The 17,236-nt window shown below is 42.2% G+C and overlaps 1 protein-coding gene across 1 annotated transcript in view; it reads right to left on the bottom strand.

The window, feature by feature from the left end:
* Positions 1–1,219: 1,219 nt before the first annotated feature.
* STON2 (stonin 2) overlaps positions 1,220–17,236 on the bottom strand; it is a 145,923-nt gene continuing 129,906 nt past the window's right edge. The window contains exons 6-8 of the mRNA XM_080808033.1: positions 10,335–12,173; positions 4,518–4,720; positions 1,220–2,707 (exon numbers count right to left, since the gene is read on the bottom strand). Of these exons, the coding sequence (XP_080664159.1) occupies positions 2,624–2,707; positions 4,518–4,720; positions 10,335–12,173 (2,126 nt within the window). The 3' untranslated portion in view covers positions 1,220–2,623. The remainder of the gene's footprint in view (positions 2,708–4,517; positions 4,721–10,334; positions 12,174–17,236) is intronic.

Here is a 17,236-nt window from a genome sequence, read left to right as displayed (position 1 = left end):
ATAATAATTTGCTTGTTGAATGTAGATAGCATGGAAGGGATTTTCCTAAGCGTTCGTTAAAAAAAAAAAAAAAAGTCCAGGTAAAAGCACAAAGGCAGTGAGAATTAACTACGGTGGGGGAAAAGTTTCAATAAGCAATACACATGCGATGCTAGCAGGTGAGGCAGAAATCTCGAGAGGAGGCACAGGCACTAACCTTAGGTAAGGAAGGTGCCAGAATGCCCTTCACCCTTGCCAGCTCTTCAGTTCACCTTGATGTTTTTATGAGGAATCTCATGTGTCTCTCATACAACAGGGGAAGGGCTATGCCTCACTTGACAAAGACCTCCAGGGAGCCCCACTGTATTTCAAAGAGCATACAAAACCACTTATCAAAGGAAAAACAACTAGAGTTAGAGAGTCCTGTTACTACTGAGATGAACCTATATGCAGAAAGGGATCTTGGTAGCCATCCAGCCCAAATCCAATGTCCCTCTCATAGCATCTGGGACTGATGGTTATTTTAACCTTTGTTTGGGCATTTGCCGCAACCGGAAATTTTACTGCTCAAGTCTATTCCTCTTTAGAACCACTCTTATTAGAAAATTCTTTATGTTGAAGCAAACATCTGTCATCTAGAAAGTTCCTCTTTGTTCCTATTTTTGCCCTTTGAAATTACACAGGGTAAGTCTAATTCCTCTCCTTTTTATTAAAACTCAACAGAAATTTCAAGGCAGTGATATTATTTTATTCTCTCCTATTCTATTCCCCTGCTCCTTATATCATCAGACCCTTCACAACCCTGATCACCTGCCTCTGGACACAATTTATTAATGTCTTTCATAAAATATGGTACCCAGAATGGAACTCAGCCTTCCATCCAGAAGTGGACTGACCGATGCAGCATGCAGGGTTCCCTGGGCTTTTGTTACCACAGGCTGATGCACTGACTTTGAGAATAATCATGATACACTCCTGATTCAACAATGAACTCCTATTTTGACGTGAACTGCTATGAAACCAGGACTTTTTAGCACCTTCCCCACCACCTCTCTGTATTTAGAGGGTTACATTTAAGCAACTAGAATATAGTTTCTTACTAATGTCTACTGAATTTCATCCTTTTAGTTTCAGTCTTATGTTCAGGTATTTTTAAAAAATGGTAATGATGTCTATATTCTAGTGTCAGTACATAGTTATAATTCAATGAATATTCAATGAATAAATTAATCCTAAATCTGCCAGTCGAAACAGGATATATCATTTATTTCTCTGTGTCATCTGACAAATCTGACAAGCATGCTTTCTGTCCCCTTACTGTATTCTTCATGGGAGAAACAGGCATTTAGAGCCTACCTGTAAATTGTTGGGCAGGTGTCCCATTTGGGATGGCCGATATAGGTCTGTGTGTGGTAAGAAAACACCAAGATACAAGTAAGAAGTGGAAGTACAGAATGTAAATGGGACCATATGAAGGGAAAGAAAAGTGAGTGTCCTAGACTCTTGGGACTGGGACTAATAGTCCCAACATTAGAAAAATATGGCTTTCCCCCATTTCTACCATAGAGACTTCTGCCTTGTAGATCTGTTACAATACTGTGATTATCGAACTCTGAATTTTAGGGAAAAGATCATATAAGTTCAGTTTTAAAACAGCTTTTAAAATGATCTTTTCCACTTATATTTCGTGTAAAGTCTGAGTCAAAGAGACATGCAACTGTCCATAGGCTTGAGGTATAGAAAGAGCTCCCAAGTGTTCCTGACAAATGCCTGAGGTATAATATATATATATACATATATCCATTTGTTTCAGGAATCGGAAATGGCCTATGTTTTTCAGTGTGAATTTGGGAATTCATTCAGATTGAAAATGTCTCCTGAATTGAATATAATCTTATAATTAATGTCTCTTTTCCCCCAGAATGAAGAAAAATAAGCTCAGTTTTGCTTTCCCTTTCATAGCCACCCTTTGCCGAATATGGGGCTAATCACAGAATAAAAAAGTATCCTATTGTGCCTTTTTCCATTGTCTATTGTGACTCAGGGTGGTGAACCCCGGGACTAGAGAGATGGAAAAAGTGTTTCCATCAAAACGATCCCAAAGCGGGACGGAAATGTCTCGAAAACTTCTGTTGCATAGCGTTAACATTGCAAGAACAGAGACATGTACCAAAGGCCTAGTAGACCCAAAAAGGAAATATGTTTTGTACCTCTTCTGAACCTTTTCTAGAGGGCATGACAGAAGGGGATTCTCAAGACTGTGTTTTCTAGAAAATCATGGAAGTGACAGATGAACACCAGAAGGAAATCCTGCCAACACTGATGTGGAGGGTTCTCTTCCTAACTCCAGTAGTCACAACAAGCCACACTCAAGAGCTACGAGATCAACAGAGCAAAGAGAAGGAGGCTTAATTAGACAACAAGGTCCAGAAGTCAGGGAAACCACCTGCTTCAGGCATATCAGAGTCTCTCCAAAGCAGTCACCTCAAGGTTTCCTGTGAGATTACAGGTAACCACAAACGGGAGGGTCCAACATACTGTTCCAGTAGGGAGTAGCCATGGTAGGTACTGCCTTGAACTCCAGCTGCTCAGGAAGACGTCCTGTCACGATGCTTGGGTCAGGCCCCCCCGCAAGAGGGCTTCATCACTGGACCCCACACTCCTTGGGATTTTCCATTTCATCTCCTTCAAAGTCTGGCTTCAAACTCTTTTTTTGCTCAATTTCCACCTGTCGCGAGTAGAAGTTGGAAAGAAATATCAGAAAGGAGAAAAACCATCCCAATAAGAAGTAATCCCAAAGAGAATACCTCACCAGGAGATTCCCTGTAATTTTGTCACTGTTTTGAGCTTTGGCCACACTGGAGCTACTCTGGCCCAGAGGTCGGCGTGGTTCTCTCTTGGCACATGCTTTTTGCTTGGTCTGGAATTCCCTCTTCCTCACAGTCCACCAGGAAAATTTTTATTCTTTGCCTTGTACGCTGCTCAAAGGTCACCTCTTCTGTGAAGCTGTCCTCAAGTCATTAGGTGCTGCTCCTATCCATATCTCCACTGTCCCTTGTACATGAACCCAGCTCCAGGATTCCACAGGCTCCGTGGGACAGGAGCAGGCCCTTGTTCACTACTGTATCCCCATAATGCAGGCATGCGCCGGGCAAGCATAAAGGTTTATCAAATGAATGGATTCCTCTCCAGCCAGATGTTTATACTCTCTATTACTTTATGGCTTTACAAAGTCTCCAAACTGGTCCTGAGATTGAGCCCGCATCAGCCCTTCTGCTCAGTAGGGAGCCTGCTTCCTCCTCTCTCTGCCTGCCACTCTGCCTACTTGTGATCTCTCTCTGTCAAATAAATAAATAAAATCTAAAAACAAAAAAACAAAACAAAACAAAGTCTCCAAACTGGTAAGTGTTGTCTTTTTACGGTTCTACCTGTGTTTTCAGCAAAATATGGTAGCTGTAACTGAATGGATTAATAAATTCATCTTGCCTTGAAAGAGAGACACACTGAAGCCTTTGACAAGTCAGAAAAGAAGTACATCAAGTAAGAGAGTTTCACAGTTAAAGCTGCTCCTCTCTTTACCACTTGGGATATTTATGACGAAGGAAACAATTCAAGCAGTGGACTAGGCCCATGCTTGATGAAAGTGCTATTTTTTTTCTGGCCACAAGATGGAGTATTTGTTCTTTTTGGTAGTTCAAGATTGTAGATGACACAACTAAGGAAACATTTACAGAAAAACAAACCGTAAAAATCTAAGGATATTATTAAGAATAAAAAATTATTAAACCACTTTGCAAAATACTTCTTCAATAACCCCCACTTTCTGTCTTTGACATTTAACCTGCTATTGAATTTCTAACACCTCAAGATAGAATGACCATGTCTGAACACTCCGATTTTGTTTCCTCCTTCCACAGCCTGAATCCTGTTACAGAAGCTTGCTTGGCTTCTGAACTGTGTCCTGCTATAGCCCTGTGACCAGGTCATATGTGTCCTGACTTTACACAGATCTACATCATCAACTCGGAAGCCGAAACACATACTTTGGGTTAGCACTTTCCTGAACTCCCCTCCACCTTCCAAGTTCACAACTTCTGCAACATGTATTATGAATGAGAATATGATATTATGATATACTCATTCATAATATTCATATATATACTCATTCATAATAATCATATTATATATAGTGTACAATTAATAATACAGAATGTATAGATTAATAATAATCCCTTTACCCCATGACTCTTTTGATGTTGTTCATGATGACTGAAAGACATTATACCCTCCTCTTTCGTCCACCTCTTATTTTTTCCCAACTTTTCTCTCGCTCACTAGAGATTAGTCATTCAAATCAGAGCGGACTCACCCACAGCCGCCTGTGGCACACCCCTCTCTAAGGCAGTAAGAGAACACACTGCATCCAGGGCAGACGCTGCTAAAAGGAACAAGATGGGGCATGGAGGGTGGGGAGGGGGGATGGTGGAGGGATAAACAAACGCTCTTGGACTCATTAGCCAGATGCCTCCCGAGGCTACCTTGTAGCTGTAGTGTGCAGAATAATTGACCCACTTCCTGACGTCAGTCTTGTCTTCCACGGAGATGGATCGTACAGCGGCTTTGGAGGCAGAAGTTGTGGGCATGCTGAACTCCACATTCACGTGACTGGCAAATCTGGAAGGCACTTCCCGGTCAGAGCCAAGTTCAAGGTGGCAGAAGAAACAGTGAGGGTGACCAGAAGCTATGAAAGGGTAAGAATCCAGACATTAGGTTCTTTGGAGAGCCATGGAAGGAGAGGCCCACAGATGCACCTCAACAACAAAAAAGGCCTGAAGACTGCCTCCCGGCTCCGCACCGGGCAGTCTTTCCAAGGGTCCGGGGCTGAGCATTTCCTTCCACGGAAATCACAGTGCCTGTGCCTCAGACCCTTTGCTAGAACTATCTGATTACGGTGGCCTTGTATCCTAGCAATAAAACCCACAGCCTGAAAAACGGGTCACTCTGCCCGCTGAGGTCAGGGCGATATGGGAACACAGCACGAATACCAGAAATAAAGGCGTAGATCCGTAGATTGGCAGAAAGGAATAAAAGGGAGCAGCACTTAGCAACGAATAAAACATCAACGACAGCCACGTGGAGCCAAAGAATCAATTCCCTTTGAAAGATGAATTTTCTCAACAGCATTTCGTCTTTTCACAAAAATGCTTTGCCACGTTTGTGGGGGTAATGGCATCTGTAAATGACAAAGCCCTTAGAAACAGCACAGACACATGAAAGATGGACATGGTGCAATGGGTGGGACACAGACTAACAGGACACTGCGTGTGACTCCCAGCTTTCCTCCTAAGTGGTAGAGATCCTACACCCAAGTCCTTTATTCTCCCCTGGCCTCAAATCCTGACTTGGAAAATGGGGAAATGGGAGATGGGTAGTAAAGGGTGGGCTAGACAATGCCAGGCATAGTCCCTTCCTGTTCTTTAATTCTATACATCTATGGCTAGTTCTACTGTGCTTGGATGAAAAACTCAAAGTTTTCCATGTGAGGGCTGTTATTAGATATGTGCGTGAAGAGACATATCAGTTCTGTGGCTATAACCTCTAAAAGCACGGTTTGCTGAGCACTCTAGTGTCCCAAATGCTGCCCGCACACCCTCTCCCTGCATCTTTGCAACAATCCCTTGAGATCACAGTCTTTCCGTTCTACAGATGAGCCCACAAAAGCTTTGGGAGGGAAAGTGAACGAGCCAAGGTGAAAGCTGGAAAGTGGCAGACTGAGGACTGAACCCAAGCACTCTAACCCCGAAGTGTTTTAACCACTCCGTCTGAGTCACAGCCCCCCACAGAGTCCCCAACCTCAAGACCAGGTTTGCAGGGTGACCTGAGTGGAGAAGTGAGCTGTAGGAACCCCCGTACAGCAACTTGCCATGGATAAAACAACATGACATGGCTTTGGCTTCATTATGTAATACCAACAGCCCTTAGTTAAAGGAGTTTCCCCAAATAAACAATTCCAATTTTCTTTATTGATCTGGGCAGGGCTTTCTAATCTCAGCGAGTGAGGACATACACACCCACTCTCCAAGGAAAACATTACGGAGTGAAGTACATGTTTTGCTCTACTTGACAAATAACATAGTTCAGTGGTTATTTCTAAAGAGTAAAACTCTGGAAAACTGAGAAATTTGCACTGGTTTCTAGGAAAGAAATTTTAAATTGGATACACATAATAGTAAAAATTACATTATCTAAAAATGAATCCATGTGTTGTTGTTGTTGTTGTTTTTTTAAATTACAGTTGTAATTACATAGCTATCTGCTACATTTATTACAGGCCAGAAACTGTCCTAAACACTTAAAGGCATTATCTAATTTCTTTCTTAATGAGCTAGGTATTAATAACCCTCTTCTGTAAATGAGGAAAGTAAGATTTCTTTGAGAGGTTTAAGTAAATTGCCTGAGGTCACAAAGCTACTAAAATGCAGCACTAGGAATAAAACTCCGATCTGACGCCGAATTATGTCCTAAACTCCTCTCTGTGTGTTGCTATGGATTTAGATCACTAAAAATTATATTGAGGAGTTTCTTACTTTTAATCAATGGCAACTTGAACAATAGTTTTATCTAATTGTCCTTATCTGCACATTGGAATAATGAGGAATCATTACTTTCCACAAAGCTGACCTCTCCGCTTACCCCTCCAAAGTACATTCACAGCAAACTCTATGGATGTGGCATTCTTTCATGATTCCCAGCATCAGCTAATGGATGTGTAGGGCTGGTGGACAGGTAGGAAAATGCAATTCTGAGAGCTAGTGTCGTCTAATTTATGGTAATGAACTATGCGAGCCCACACATTTTGTCATCTTCCTTGATGAAGTTGAGAAAATTTAACATTAAAATTCAGATTTCTATTTTCCATAAAAGGCAAATTCTATTGAAATTGTTTTCTCTCGATCTAATATTAGGGAACTGGAGTTCCAGCAAAGAAAGCTACCTATGCAAGACAGCATGTTTTGTTTCCTGGCGGATGATCTGGGCAAGCAGTAGGCCTCGTTCTGCTACCTTCTAAGACTTAGAAAAGCTCTTGGGATCAGGGTGAAAGGGGTCCTTGAAGAGCCTGGTGGGAAGGCAGGGGCGGCCGTACATGCACAAGGCTGGGTTGGACCTGCCAGTTTAAACCATGTTGGACTCCAATGGCAGCTTGTTAATCGTTTGGCAGCAGGACTGGGAGAAGCCTGCTGTGGCTGCAGCAAGTCAGGGGTGCTGCCCCGCGATCCCGGGCTGCCTATGGTCTGACAGCCCTGCCGGCTGCAGGCAGGAGTAAGCATGCAGAGGTTCTGGTCTCCCTCTCTGTAAATGGAGGTGTGAGAATTATGAAAAAATCACCTGTAAAATGTACCATCCAAGGCTGACTGAAGACTAAGATGAGCTCTGAAAAGGGATGATAACTAATGGAGGGCACACTGGATGGAGAGAGCAGGAGCTGATCACAGGGAGCACCGGCAATGCTAAGAACCCACTGTCCGACAGAAATTCAGATCCTGTACCTCTCAAGTTTCCAGAAAAGGATCTTACCAATTTCTGGAACCTATCCAGAAATATACCATTGGCCAGGGAGTAGAATAAGAAGCCCTTTTTGGGTGTGTGGGTGGGGGTTGTTACTAAAAATGTATAACCAGGTGCCTGTATAACCACCTGATGCCTACCTAGGTGGCTCAGTTGGTTAAGTGCCTGCCTTCGGCTCAGGTCAGGTGTCCCAGGGTCCTGGGATCGAGCCCCCATCAGGTTCCCTGTTCAGTAGGGACTCTGCCTGCTTCTGCCTGCCACTCCCCCTGCTTGTGCTCTCTTTTTCTTTCTCTCTGAAAAATAAATAAAATCTTTAATAAAATAAAATAATGTGTATCCATGAATAGCAAAAGCAGTGATGGAGGAATAGCTTAAGGGAGAAACATTCCCAAATATCCTTATACTGTCCTGTATTTCAAAAATCTTTCACAAATAAAGGTTCCAGTAATGGGGAAATACATTTGCAATTACCAGCTGCATTTCCTTGGCCTTGAGCCTACTGAACACTAACCTGCTGGGAAGCATTAAGTCAAGTGTTTGCTGAAGACCTGTATTTTCCCTGTCCCTTGTCCTGCAACCACCCCACCCCACACCCCTTCTTCTGGTCACAATCCTTCCCCCCTCACCCTTGCTTTGGGAAATAATCTTCCCCAGCCTTGCATGTCATGTCAGTCAAAATGTGCTATCCTCCCCTTGACTCCTGAGCCAAGTGACGCAAGGACAGAAAATGGCTTGTGATGATTGATCCCAACGGCTGCAGCCTGAGGAGACATCTCTCAGTTCTGCTTTCGAGAGCCATCCTTTCTAAGCCTGCTGGCTCAACTGTTCCAAGCTTTCCTTCAGTTCTCCAAGCTACCCTCCAACAATCTTTTTTTCTTGGTTGTCTTTGCTGTTTATCACCAAAACCCTCTCATACAGTAACTGTTAAATATTTGAGAGCAAGAACTTTGAAACAAACGAGATAGATGTGCACACACTGAGAAAACCGCAAACCTCTCTTCTCTTAGAAGAAATACTTTCACATTTGTGTCTACTGTGTCCTCTACCAAGAGGCAGCTGGGGTATTAAGAAAAGACCCCTGGATGTGGCTTCGTGACTTCAGATAAGTCGTGTTGCTCCGGGTCCCTAATTTTCTCATCTATAGAGTGAAGAGGTTTGACTGAGTTATCACCAAGGTCCCCCTTCCAGCTTGAAGACTCAGTAATTTCATAACGAAATTATCTGAATCCATGCTTAACAAACTTGAAGGGCCAAACATTCCGATAAACATAAACCTGAGGCCTGGTCTCTTGGAGGTCAAGTCTCCAGCAGGTTTAACAGTCACTTCCCAGCCTTCCACTTTACTTCTCTTCTCAAGGGCTTCTGTGCCGAAGGAGAGTTCAGGGCTTTTCCTTTCAGACCCGTCAATTCAGACAGGTCCTGTGGCTGAGGTGGAAATCACAGTGCTATCACCAGGAGAATACAGTGCTAAATTCAGGAGAAATGCATAAGCAGGCCCTGAGAGGGAGACTTTGTTTTTTAAAAAAAATCCTGTCAGTTTGGAAACCAGGGTGGGGGTGGGGGTGTTTGGCAAGTCCAGCCTCCAGCACAGAGGTCCAATTGTCTCTTCATTTCGCACTGGGCTACAGTGTCTGACACAGAATGCCCCGGTGTGTGTGCAGGGCCTGGACGGCTTGGGGAGGTGACCCGATCGTCCTGCTTCTTGCAGGCACGTCACGTCCCATTTTGGGTAGGATGACACAGCCACTCCACACTCAGAACAGGAAATGGAGACTCTAAACTTACTATCAGGGTTTAATAGTGAGAATGGAAGAAGGATATCTGCAGAAGGGTAGAGTTTGTCCCAACCTTATCCTTTTTGCCTGGCTAACATATCTACTTTTGTTAACAAACTGGCGAAGTTTATGATAAACAAGAAGTATTTTAAAGGATCATAGGATCGTGGGCTTATTGCCTGTCATTGGGGTCATGCAGACTTCCTCTAAGAAATAAGACTATTAGAGCCTGTTGGATTACTCTCTAGTTTTGTCATTTCATTAAATTCCCTAGACCCCTGAGGAAAGTCATCACCTTCCGTGCTCACTCAAGCACAAAAGCTTCCCTGTGAGCAAGGCAGCGAGGGCCGGTAGGCTCGCTTTCTTGGTTTAAATCAAACATACCTTCCTTTACTTTGTATCTGATAGAATTTCAGCCCTTTTGGACCTTCTGGTCCTGGCTGGATCTTCATTCTACTCAGAGGCCATTTCTCCTTTTCCCATCCTCAAATCCCAACTCTGAGTTGGAGATGTAATGACTGACACAGGTCTTGCACAGGGGGACCGGAATCACGAGTCTGACTCCTCACCCGTACTGCATTTATGACTGGCCATAAACTGACCCCTCTACCGACACTCAAGGCACAGCGGGAAAGCTACCTCTTCAAAACCAAAGGCTTTCTAGGATCTGGAGACAGACAGCTTCCGGAACCACAGAGAATACTTAAGTGAGTCAGAAAAAGCATACAAATTCATAAGTTGCCTTGCAATCTGCTTAGCAGCTCAGCTGAGAAGAAGAACGCAGAGTTTTCTAGAAGTAGATAATAAAGGAGAAAATGGAGTAAACTGGGCCATTCATGTTTGTTACTTACTTTTTGCTCAAGTATTTTTGCTTCTCTGGTCCCACGGCTCTGTTACCATATTTCTGTCACACAACAAAACCCAGGCCTTCAGAGGGGAACAGAATGCGGAACTCTGACCCCAACTCTCGTGTGACCATGTGGCAGTTTTCACAGAAGAGAAACCTCTACCTACCTGAGTTTTTGTCAGGCAGACGGTTTATCCTCCACACAATGGAGTTGAAGGCATGTTCATACTTGGCAGTTCCCAGAGTGACTCTCATGACCGGCTCAGAGCCAGACATACTGGCTGAGCCAAAACTCGCCCCCCGGTTCACTTTGGCTTTTAAAGACTTTTCCCCCAGGACGCTTTCCCTGCGGAAGTTTTTCACCCACTCACTGGGCACGGGGTAACGAACCATCACATTCTCACAGGGAACCTGAGTGAGAGGGTCTCGGTTAGAGGAGAAGCCAGCTGACATCCTGAGCCAGCTCTGCACCTCCACCTCCGCCCCATTGATGCTTGCTGCCGTCCTGAGTGTGAAAGGCAAGGTCTTCTCTGCAAATACCGTCCTGAACCGCATGAGCTCAAAGCGGCAGGCATCCAAAGGGTTGAACAGAATAACGCGTGAGCCGCTGAATACGTCCTCATCCACACACCCATGAAAACGGCACTGATGGAGCTTGATCCACTTGGTGGTGGTGGTGGGCATGATGTCTTGCCGGGAAACTATCTCGTTCCCTTTGACGAGGACATCGTTGAGACCCAGGCGGCACTCTGCCAGCCCAGAGAGGAAACTCAGAATGTGGATCCGTGTCAAGACATGGTGCTGGAGAATCTGGTTGTCTCCTTTGCTCACGATGCCAGAGAATTCATCCCTGACATCCACAGTAATCTCCTCTTCCAGGTAGTTCAAGCCAACTGTGCTCAAGTCCATTGACAACACTGGCAGATTCATGAGCCGGTCCTGAACGGCACGGATGAAACTCAGGAAGTCGTCGTAATTGGTGGTGCCCAGCTTAATCACTTGTTCCCTCTCTGCTGTGTGGGCCACAGCAGGTTTGGGCTGGTATTTCTTCTTCTCCTTGTAGATGACACGGTCTATTCGTAAGCTGTGGATCCTGCCATTCTCGTCATAGTTTTGGAGCCGCGGTTCCGAAATTTCATGGCAGATCTCCAGCTTGAACTCGCGGAACGGTTTTTCTAGGCCCTGCTCATAATACAGCTGCAGGTAACCACTGTCTGTTAGTTTGATGTAGATGGGTCCCCAGTGCCTAGACGACATGATGTTTTTCTTCTCAGGGATCCTTAGCATCATTGGCCACCCATCTCTGGGCTGGGACAGTGCTGAACCAGGGGGGTGGTCATCTAGTTCAACCCAGGCTATGGGGTCATCATCTGGTAGCGTCGCACTGCCTGAACGATCAGGGTCATCAATCTGGAGTTGCTTGAGTTTTTCAACAGCATCAGAGTGGGACTGGGTTTTGCTTGAGTCATCAAAACTGATGGCATCCTGGTAGACCGCAATGAGAGAATCTCTTTGGCTCTTGCCTGTGGCACTGGAAACAGAATTGTTTTGGGAGCGCCTCTCCTGCTCCTCAAAGAAAGCAGTGAAAGGGTTGATAGGGGAGGGTTGGACATCCTGCAGAGTCTCATTCAGGAAAGGATTGGTTGCCCTCCAAGGTGGAGCCTCCGTTATGGAAGGCGGATGGTTTAAGGATGAAATGTCCAGTTTCTGAACTTTGGAAAAGTTCATCAAAGTGCTCTTGGGACGTTCCCTCTTCTTAAATGACCCAGCTGACTGATGAGGTACATCTGGGGTCCCAGATGCAACAAGTGGTGGGTTTGGCTTCAGGGGAGAGGTGACTGGTGGCAAAGGGTAGCTGACCTCATTGTCATCAAAAGTGACCCAGCTGGGGAAACGAGCAGAGGTTACTGGAGTGGCGGGATGTCCATTCATGGCTGGACTACTGGCCTGCCAGCTGATGGCCTCCATCTCTACCTCTTCATCTTCCTGGACTGAGGAAGAACTGTCTAAAAGAAAAAGGAGAACATATGAGGGCTGCTATTCAGGGCCTCTTAGATACATGGGAAACAGGTATGGGAATGAAGAATGACTAGAACTTTATCTGGAATCCGGTAAATTCCAAAGTAGCTCACTACCTGTGTCAAGATGCTAGTCTGGGCACAGATTTCATAATTTTGTAATTAAGCACAGCACAGGGGCCACACATCAAATGTAGTAAGAATACAAATGGGCCTATCGATAAGACTAAGGCCCCTCATAGTTTAACTCTTATACATTCTCCCTTTGATAGAAGTTTCTAGAAAAGATGTCCTTACCTTGCTCTAAAGTGCATATTAATTTTTAGACATTGAATTCCACCTCCTTCATAAAATGATATAAAGCTGATCTCATCTCATTGAACAAAACACATCATCGGCTCTAAGTGATCACAAATAATGTGATTGGAGGGATTTTTGCCCAAATGTGATCAAGAAATACTAAAGACAAAATATTAACACCCTTAAGATGAAGTAAGTCCATACAAGTGAATAAGAAGGCTAAAAAAACTTTAATAGAAATACAGACAAAGGACATATACAGACAGCTCAGGAGAGGGAAACAAAAACTGTCCAATAAGCATGTGAAAAAATGTCCAATCTCACTAGTAATAAAAAAATGTAAATTAAAAACAATAATCAGTGAAGATTTTAAAAATTTTTAGTCTTCAGTGAAGTTAAAGATACCATTATATGAACAGTAAACAGAACTTTAATGGGACCGTAAGTTTCTATAAACTCTCTGTAAGTGGTTTAACAATTTGCATTAAGGGTTTTACAAATATGTGTAAACAATAACTTTGTATTTTGCCCTAAGGAAATAAATCCAAATTGTGAACCTTGTTTTGACTAAATGTTAACCAACTAAGGTATACAATAGAATAATACCCAGCCATTAAAACATTTATAAGTATGCAGTAATATGAGAAAACACCCATAGTCTCTTCTTTTTTCTCTAAAATACTTTTCCATCTTGGGGTTTATTTATTTTTGGGGGAAGAAAAGGGGATATTATAAATAAAACACCACCTTAGCAGGGACTTCAAGGAAAGGGATACAGGACTAGATTTTCCATGTGGGAAAGATGCAAACTTTTTAGGTAGCAAAACGACCCTGTGTGTCTGCTGGGATTGTGCAAAGGGAGGGGAAATTGAAGACTTTAGCAAAGAGTGGATTGTGACGAAGGAATGGCACAGAAAACAAATATGTGTGGCATACAGTAGATACTCAGTAAAAATTTGTTGATTGAATAAGTGAGAAAAGAGACTTTGCATTGGGGCAGTTCTATTTTCTCTGTCCCTGGAAGAAAGCATATGGAGATCTCTGAAACCATTCCACCCATTATTTCTGTCACCAGCAACCTGGCATCAAAGGAAACAGATGCTCAGTGGTTGAGTCAAGTAGTTGAGTTTTCTAACCGCCTCACTAGACCTTCATGAATGTCATATCCAACCAAACCAGATCAGCAAAGCCACACGCAATTGCAAGTGGAATCACACGTGGATGGAATGGCTGGCTCATTATTCATCTTCCCAAGTGTATTTATTCAAACAAAGAGCAATTCCCTCTACTGAAAACATCACCTTGAAAATGTAAGCTAAATATGTGAGTATGCATACACACATATCCACACTCACCCCAGAAATACAATGGGTAAAAAAGTATATTCTGTATGTACGGCAACCACAAAAGGATTTCAAACCATTTTAAAATGAAAGATGAGAGTTTCCTTCAAATTAATCACTAATCCACTTTTGGAGATGTGGGATTTATTTTCTGGAAAATGAAGGGAAAAGGGTCAATAAGCCAGGTTTGTAGGATCTGTATTTTATTTATTATCATTACTACTACTATTACCAGTATTGTATCAAAGGCCAAAGGGAACAATGTGGGCCTGAGTAAAACAGAATCACTTCCTTGGAATGTAACGGATCCTCCCCAGACGACTGGAGAAGCCATGCATCTCAAAACATCAATGTTTTATGAAGCCGCTCTAAGGAGCTTTTGTAACAGTAGAGTTTCCACCCAAACAGCCTGGTACTGACCCAGCCCCTGTACCAGGGATATCCTTTTTGTCTTGGGGCTCATCACCACTCCCTAGTCTGAACAAGCCAAAGTCCTTTTCCTTTGGAGGGTGCTTTTCTGCCAAAGCTATTTATTCTTGCTGCCAAAGGATTCCCTTCTGTTGGGAATCTTGTCCCCAAAATAGCGTTTCTCATTTTCCTCTATGAAGCCAAAAAAGAAATGGATGGGGTGGGGGTGGGAGAAGCCTTTGTCTTCACTGAACATAATTTCTTTTTTTAGAATAAATTCCTTTGTCAATGAAGTTATTTAAAATCATACAAAGTCCTAGATAGTTCTAAAGCATTAGACTTAGCATACAATTTAAATGAAATTTCTTTAAATCTGGAGGGAAAATTTTTAATTAGATTAATTTGTAGAGACTCCGTCTTCTCTTTGACAGCCATTAAAAAGTATCAAAAGACTTGTTACAAAATATTCTCTCCGTTGGTAGAGAATCATCTCCCATGATAACAATCTGTTTTAAAAATCCATCATTGGGGGCAGTAGTGGGGTGTAGGTCAAATTTCTGGAAATGAGATTTTTTTTTCTATGAAGTCATTTATAAAGAAAAATGTCTTAATAAAGATACTTTTACAGATGAAAAGCAAAAGTGGTCTCTAGTTCACGTGAAAATAAAGCATTTCTTGGAGTGAACTCCAGGACTAACAAACACAGCTTTTAAAAATAATCCCTTATTGACTTCCCTATTTGTAAGCTCTTAATTTTCTATCATTTATCAATGACTGAAAGGCATCTTGAATTGTTTTTGCAAAGATTAGGTCATATATTTTCTGAGCCGCTTTTTATTAAAACCTCTTTATTATATTATTCAAGACTTTCACATGTAAAAAATCAACTTATCCGTATGTGAAATTTCTGGAGGAAAATATCTGATCATATATGACAAAAACTTGGTATCCTTTATGTATACGACTGTGTATTCTTTTTTTTGTTTTTTTTGTTTTTTTTTTTGTTTTTTTGTTTTGTTTTAAGATTATTTATTTATTTATTTGACAGAGAGAGAAATCACAAGTAGGCAGAAGTAGGCAGAGAGGCAGGCAGATAGAGAGGGAGAAGCAGCTCCCTGATGAGGAGAGAGCCTGATGTGGGGCTCGATCCCAGGACCCTGGCATCATGACCTGAGCCGAAGGCAGAAGCTTAACCCACTGAGCCACCCAGGCGCCCCACGACTGTGTATTCTTAATAAAAATGATACACCCGGGGTGCCTGGGTGGCTCAGTGGGTTAAGCATCTGCCTTCAGCTCAGGTCATGATCCCAAGGCAAGCTTTCTGCTCAACAGGGAGTCTGCTTCTCCCTCTGCCCTCTCCCACCCTCTCCCCATTTGTGTTTTGCTTTCTCTCAAATTAAAACAAAAAACAAAAAACTTACAAAAAGATACACCCTCACCAAAAAAATTAAATAAAATAAAACAGGATAAGAACAGATAATTTGCCAATTAAGAAATATAAGTGCCAGTAACTATTTAGGAAAAAAAGTTTAACCTTATAAAACAATAAATACAATTATCTCTGTGTCCAAGAGACAAAAATTTACTATGAATCATTACTTGTGACATCAGGAAGTTTACACTCTGATGGAAGTGCTCAAAAAGTCTTCCTGAAGGACAATTTGAATATTTGTATAAAAGTCTCAAACAATGTGATCCAAAAATTCTATTCACAGGAGTGTAATCTAAGGAAAGAACAAGACGGGCATGGGAAGAGTAGATAGCGGTATGTTTATCACAGCAATGTTTGTATCGTAGAAAAATGAGAAACAACCTAAATGCCCGATAACAGGAGATTGGTTATATTAAGTATCATGCCCCTAAAATGGAATCCCCTGCAGCTATCAAGACAACGCTAGTGATGCATGTTTATTCACATGGAAGCTGTTCATGACATATATAGCTAAGGGAATAGTAACAAGAGCCTACAAACTGGAATCTGACTCTCTCGGTTTCAAATCTGTACCTGCCGCTTATTAGCTAAGTGACTCTGGGCAAGTTGTTCAATTTCTCGGCAACTCAGCTTTCCCACTTACGACATTAAGAAAATATTAAATCCTACCTGACTGGGTTGTTGGGAAAATACAGATGTTAAAATTGTGCCTCACAAGTTATAAATGTTCAGTAGATGACAGTTGTTATTACTACTACTACTAGAATGATACATTTTTATTATATAACGTTTACATGTATTAACAAGCTTCGGAATATAATATTTCATAATATTTTGATGTGAAAACAGATGTGTCCTGTGGGGTAAGAGGTGATTTAAAAATAATAAATCTGTATTTAAAAATACTGTTTGCTTATAAAATAAAGAAATGATAAAAGGTCAAAACACATCTTTAGCATTCCTACTAATTAACCTCAGAGAAACAAAATAGTTTAGCTGTAATCCATGTTGAAAAAGCAGTAGTTAGATCTTTCCCATGACACTTACGACTGATGTGGCTGATACTGGAAACAATGACGGGAATGGCGGCGGGGGCGGGGTGGGGGGGGCGGTGATGGGGGGGGCTGGCAAATTTCTCCAGTAAGAAATAGGCAAAAACTAATTATCTTCAGAACAAAATTAACTATCATACAGAATTCCATTTTATTGACTTAATAAAATAAAACCAAAACCAAAAATCCAGCATGATTTAAATTACTATCTCTTCCACTTGCTACCTCCAAATTACTTTTAGTATGAGTTGGGCTGCTGCCAAACAAAAGCCATGTATAAAAATCAGGCTCTCATTCGACACCACAGGGAGAACTGCTAATACCTAAGAGCTTCCTAATGTCTTTACTGATGCAAACAAAAAAAAGAAATGGTGGTAGAACTCATACAGGAATTCATCAAAGTGGCAGGATATAAAATCAATGCAACAAAATCAGTTGCATTTCTACACACCAACAAGACAGAAGAAAGAGAAATTACGGAGTCAATGCCATTTACAATTGTAACCAAAACCATAA

Source organism: Martes martes (assembly GCF_963455335.1).
Source record: "Martes martes genome assembly, chromosome: 7".
Taxonomy (NCBI): domain Eukaryota; kingdom Metazoa; phylum Chordata; class Mammalia; order Carnivora; family Mustelidae; genus Martes; species Martes martes.
This window is presented reverse-complemented; position numbering and strand designations above follow the sequence as displayed.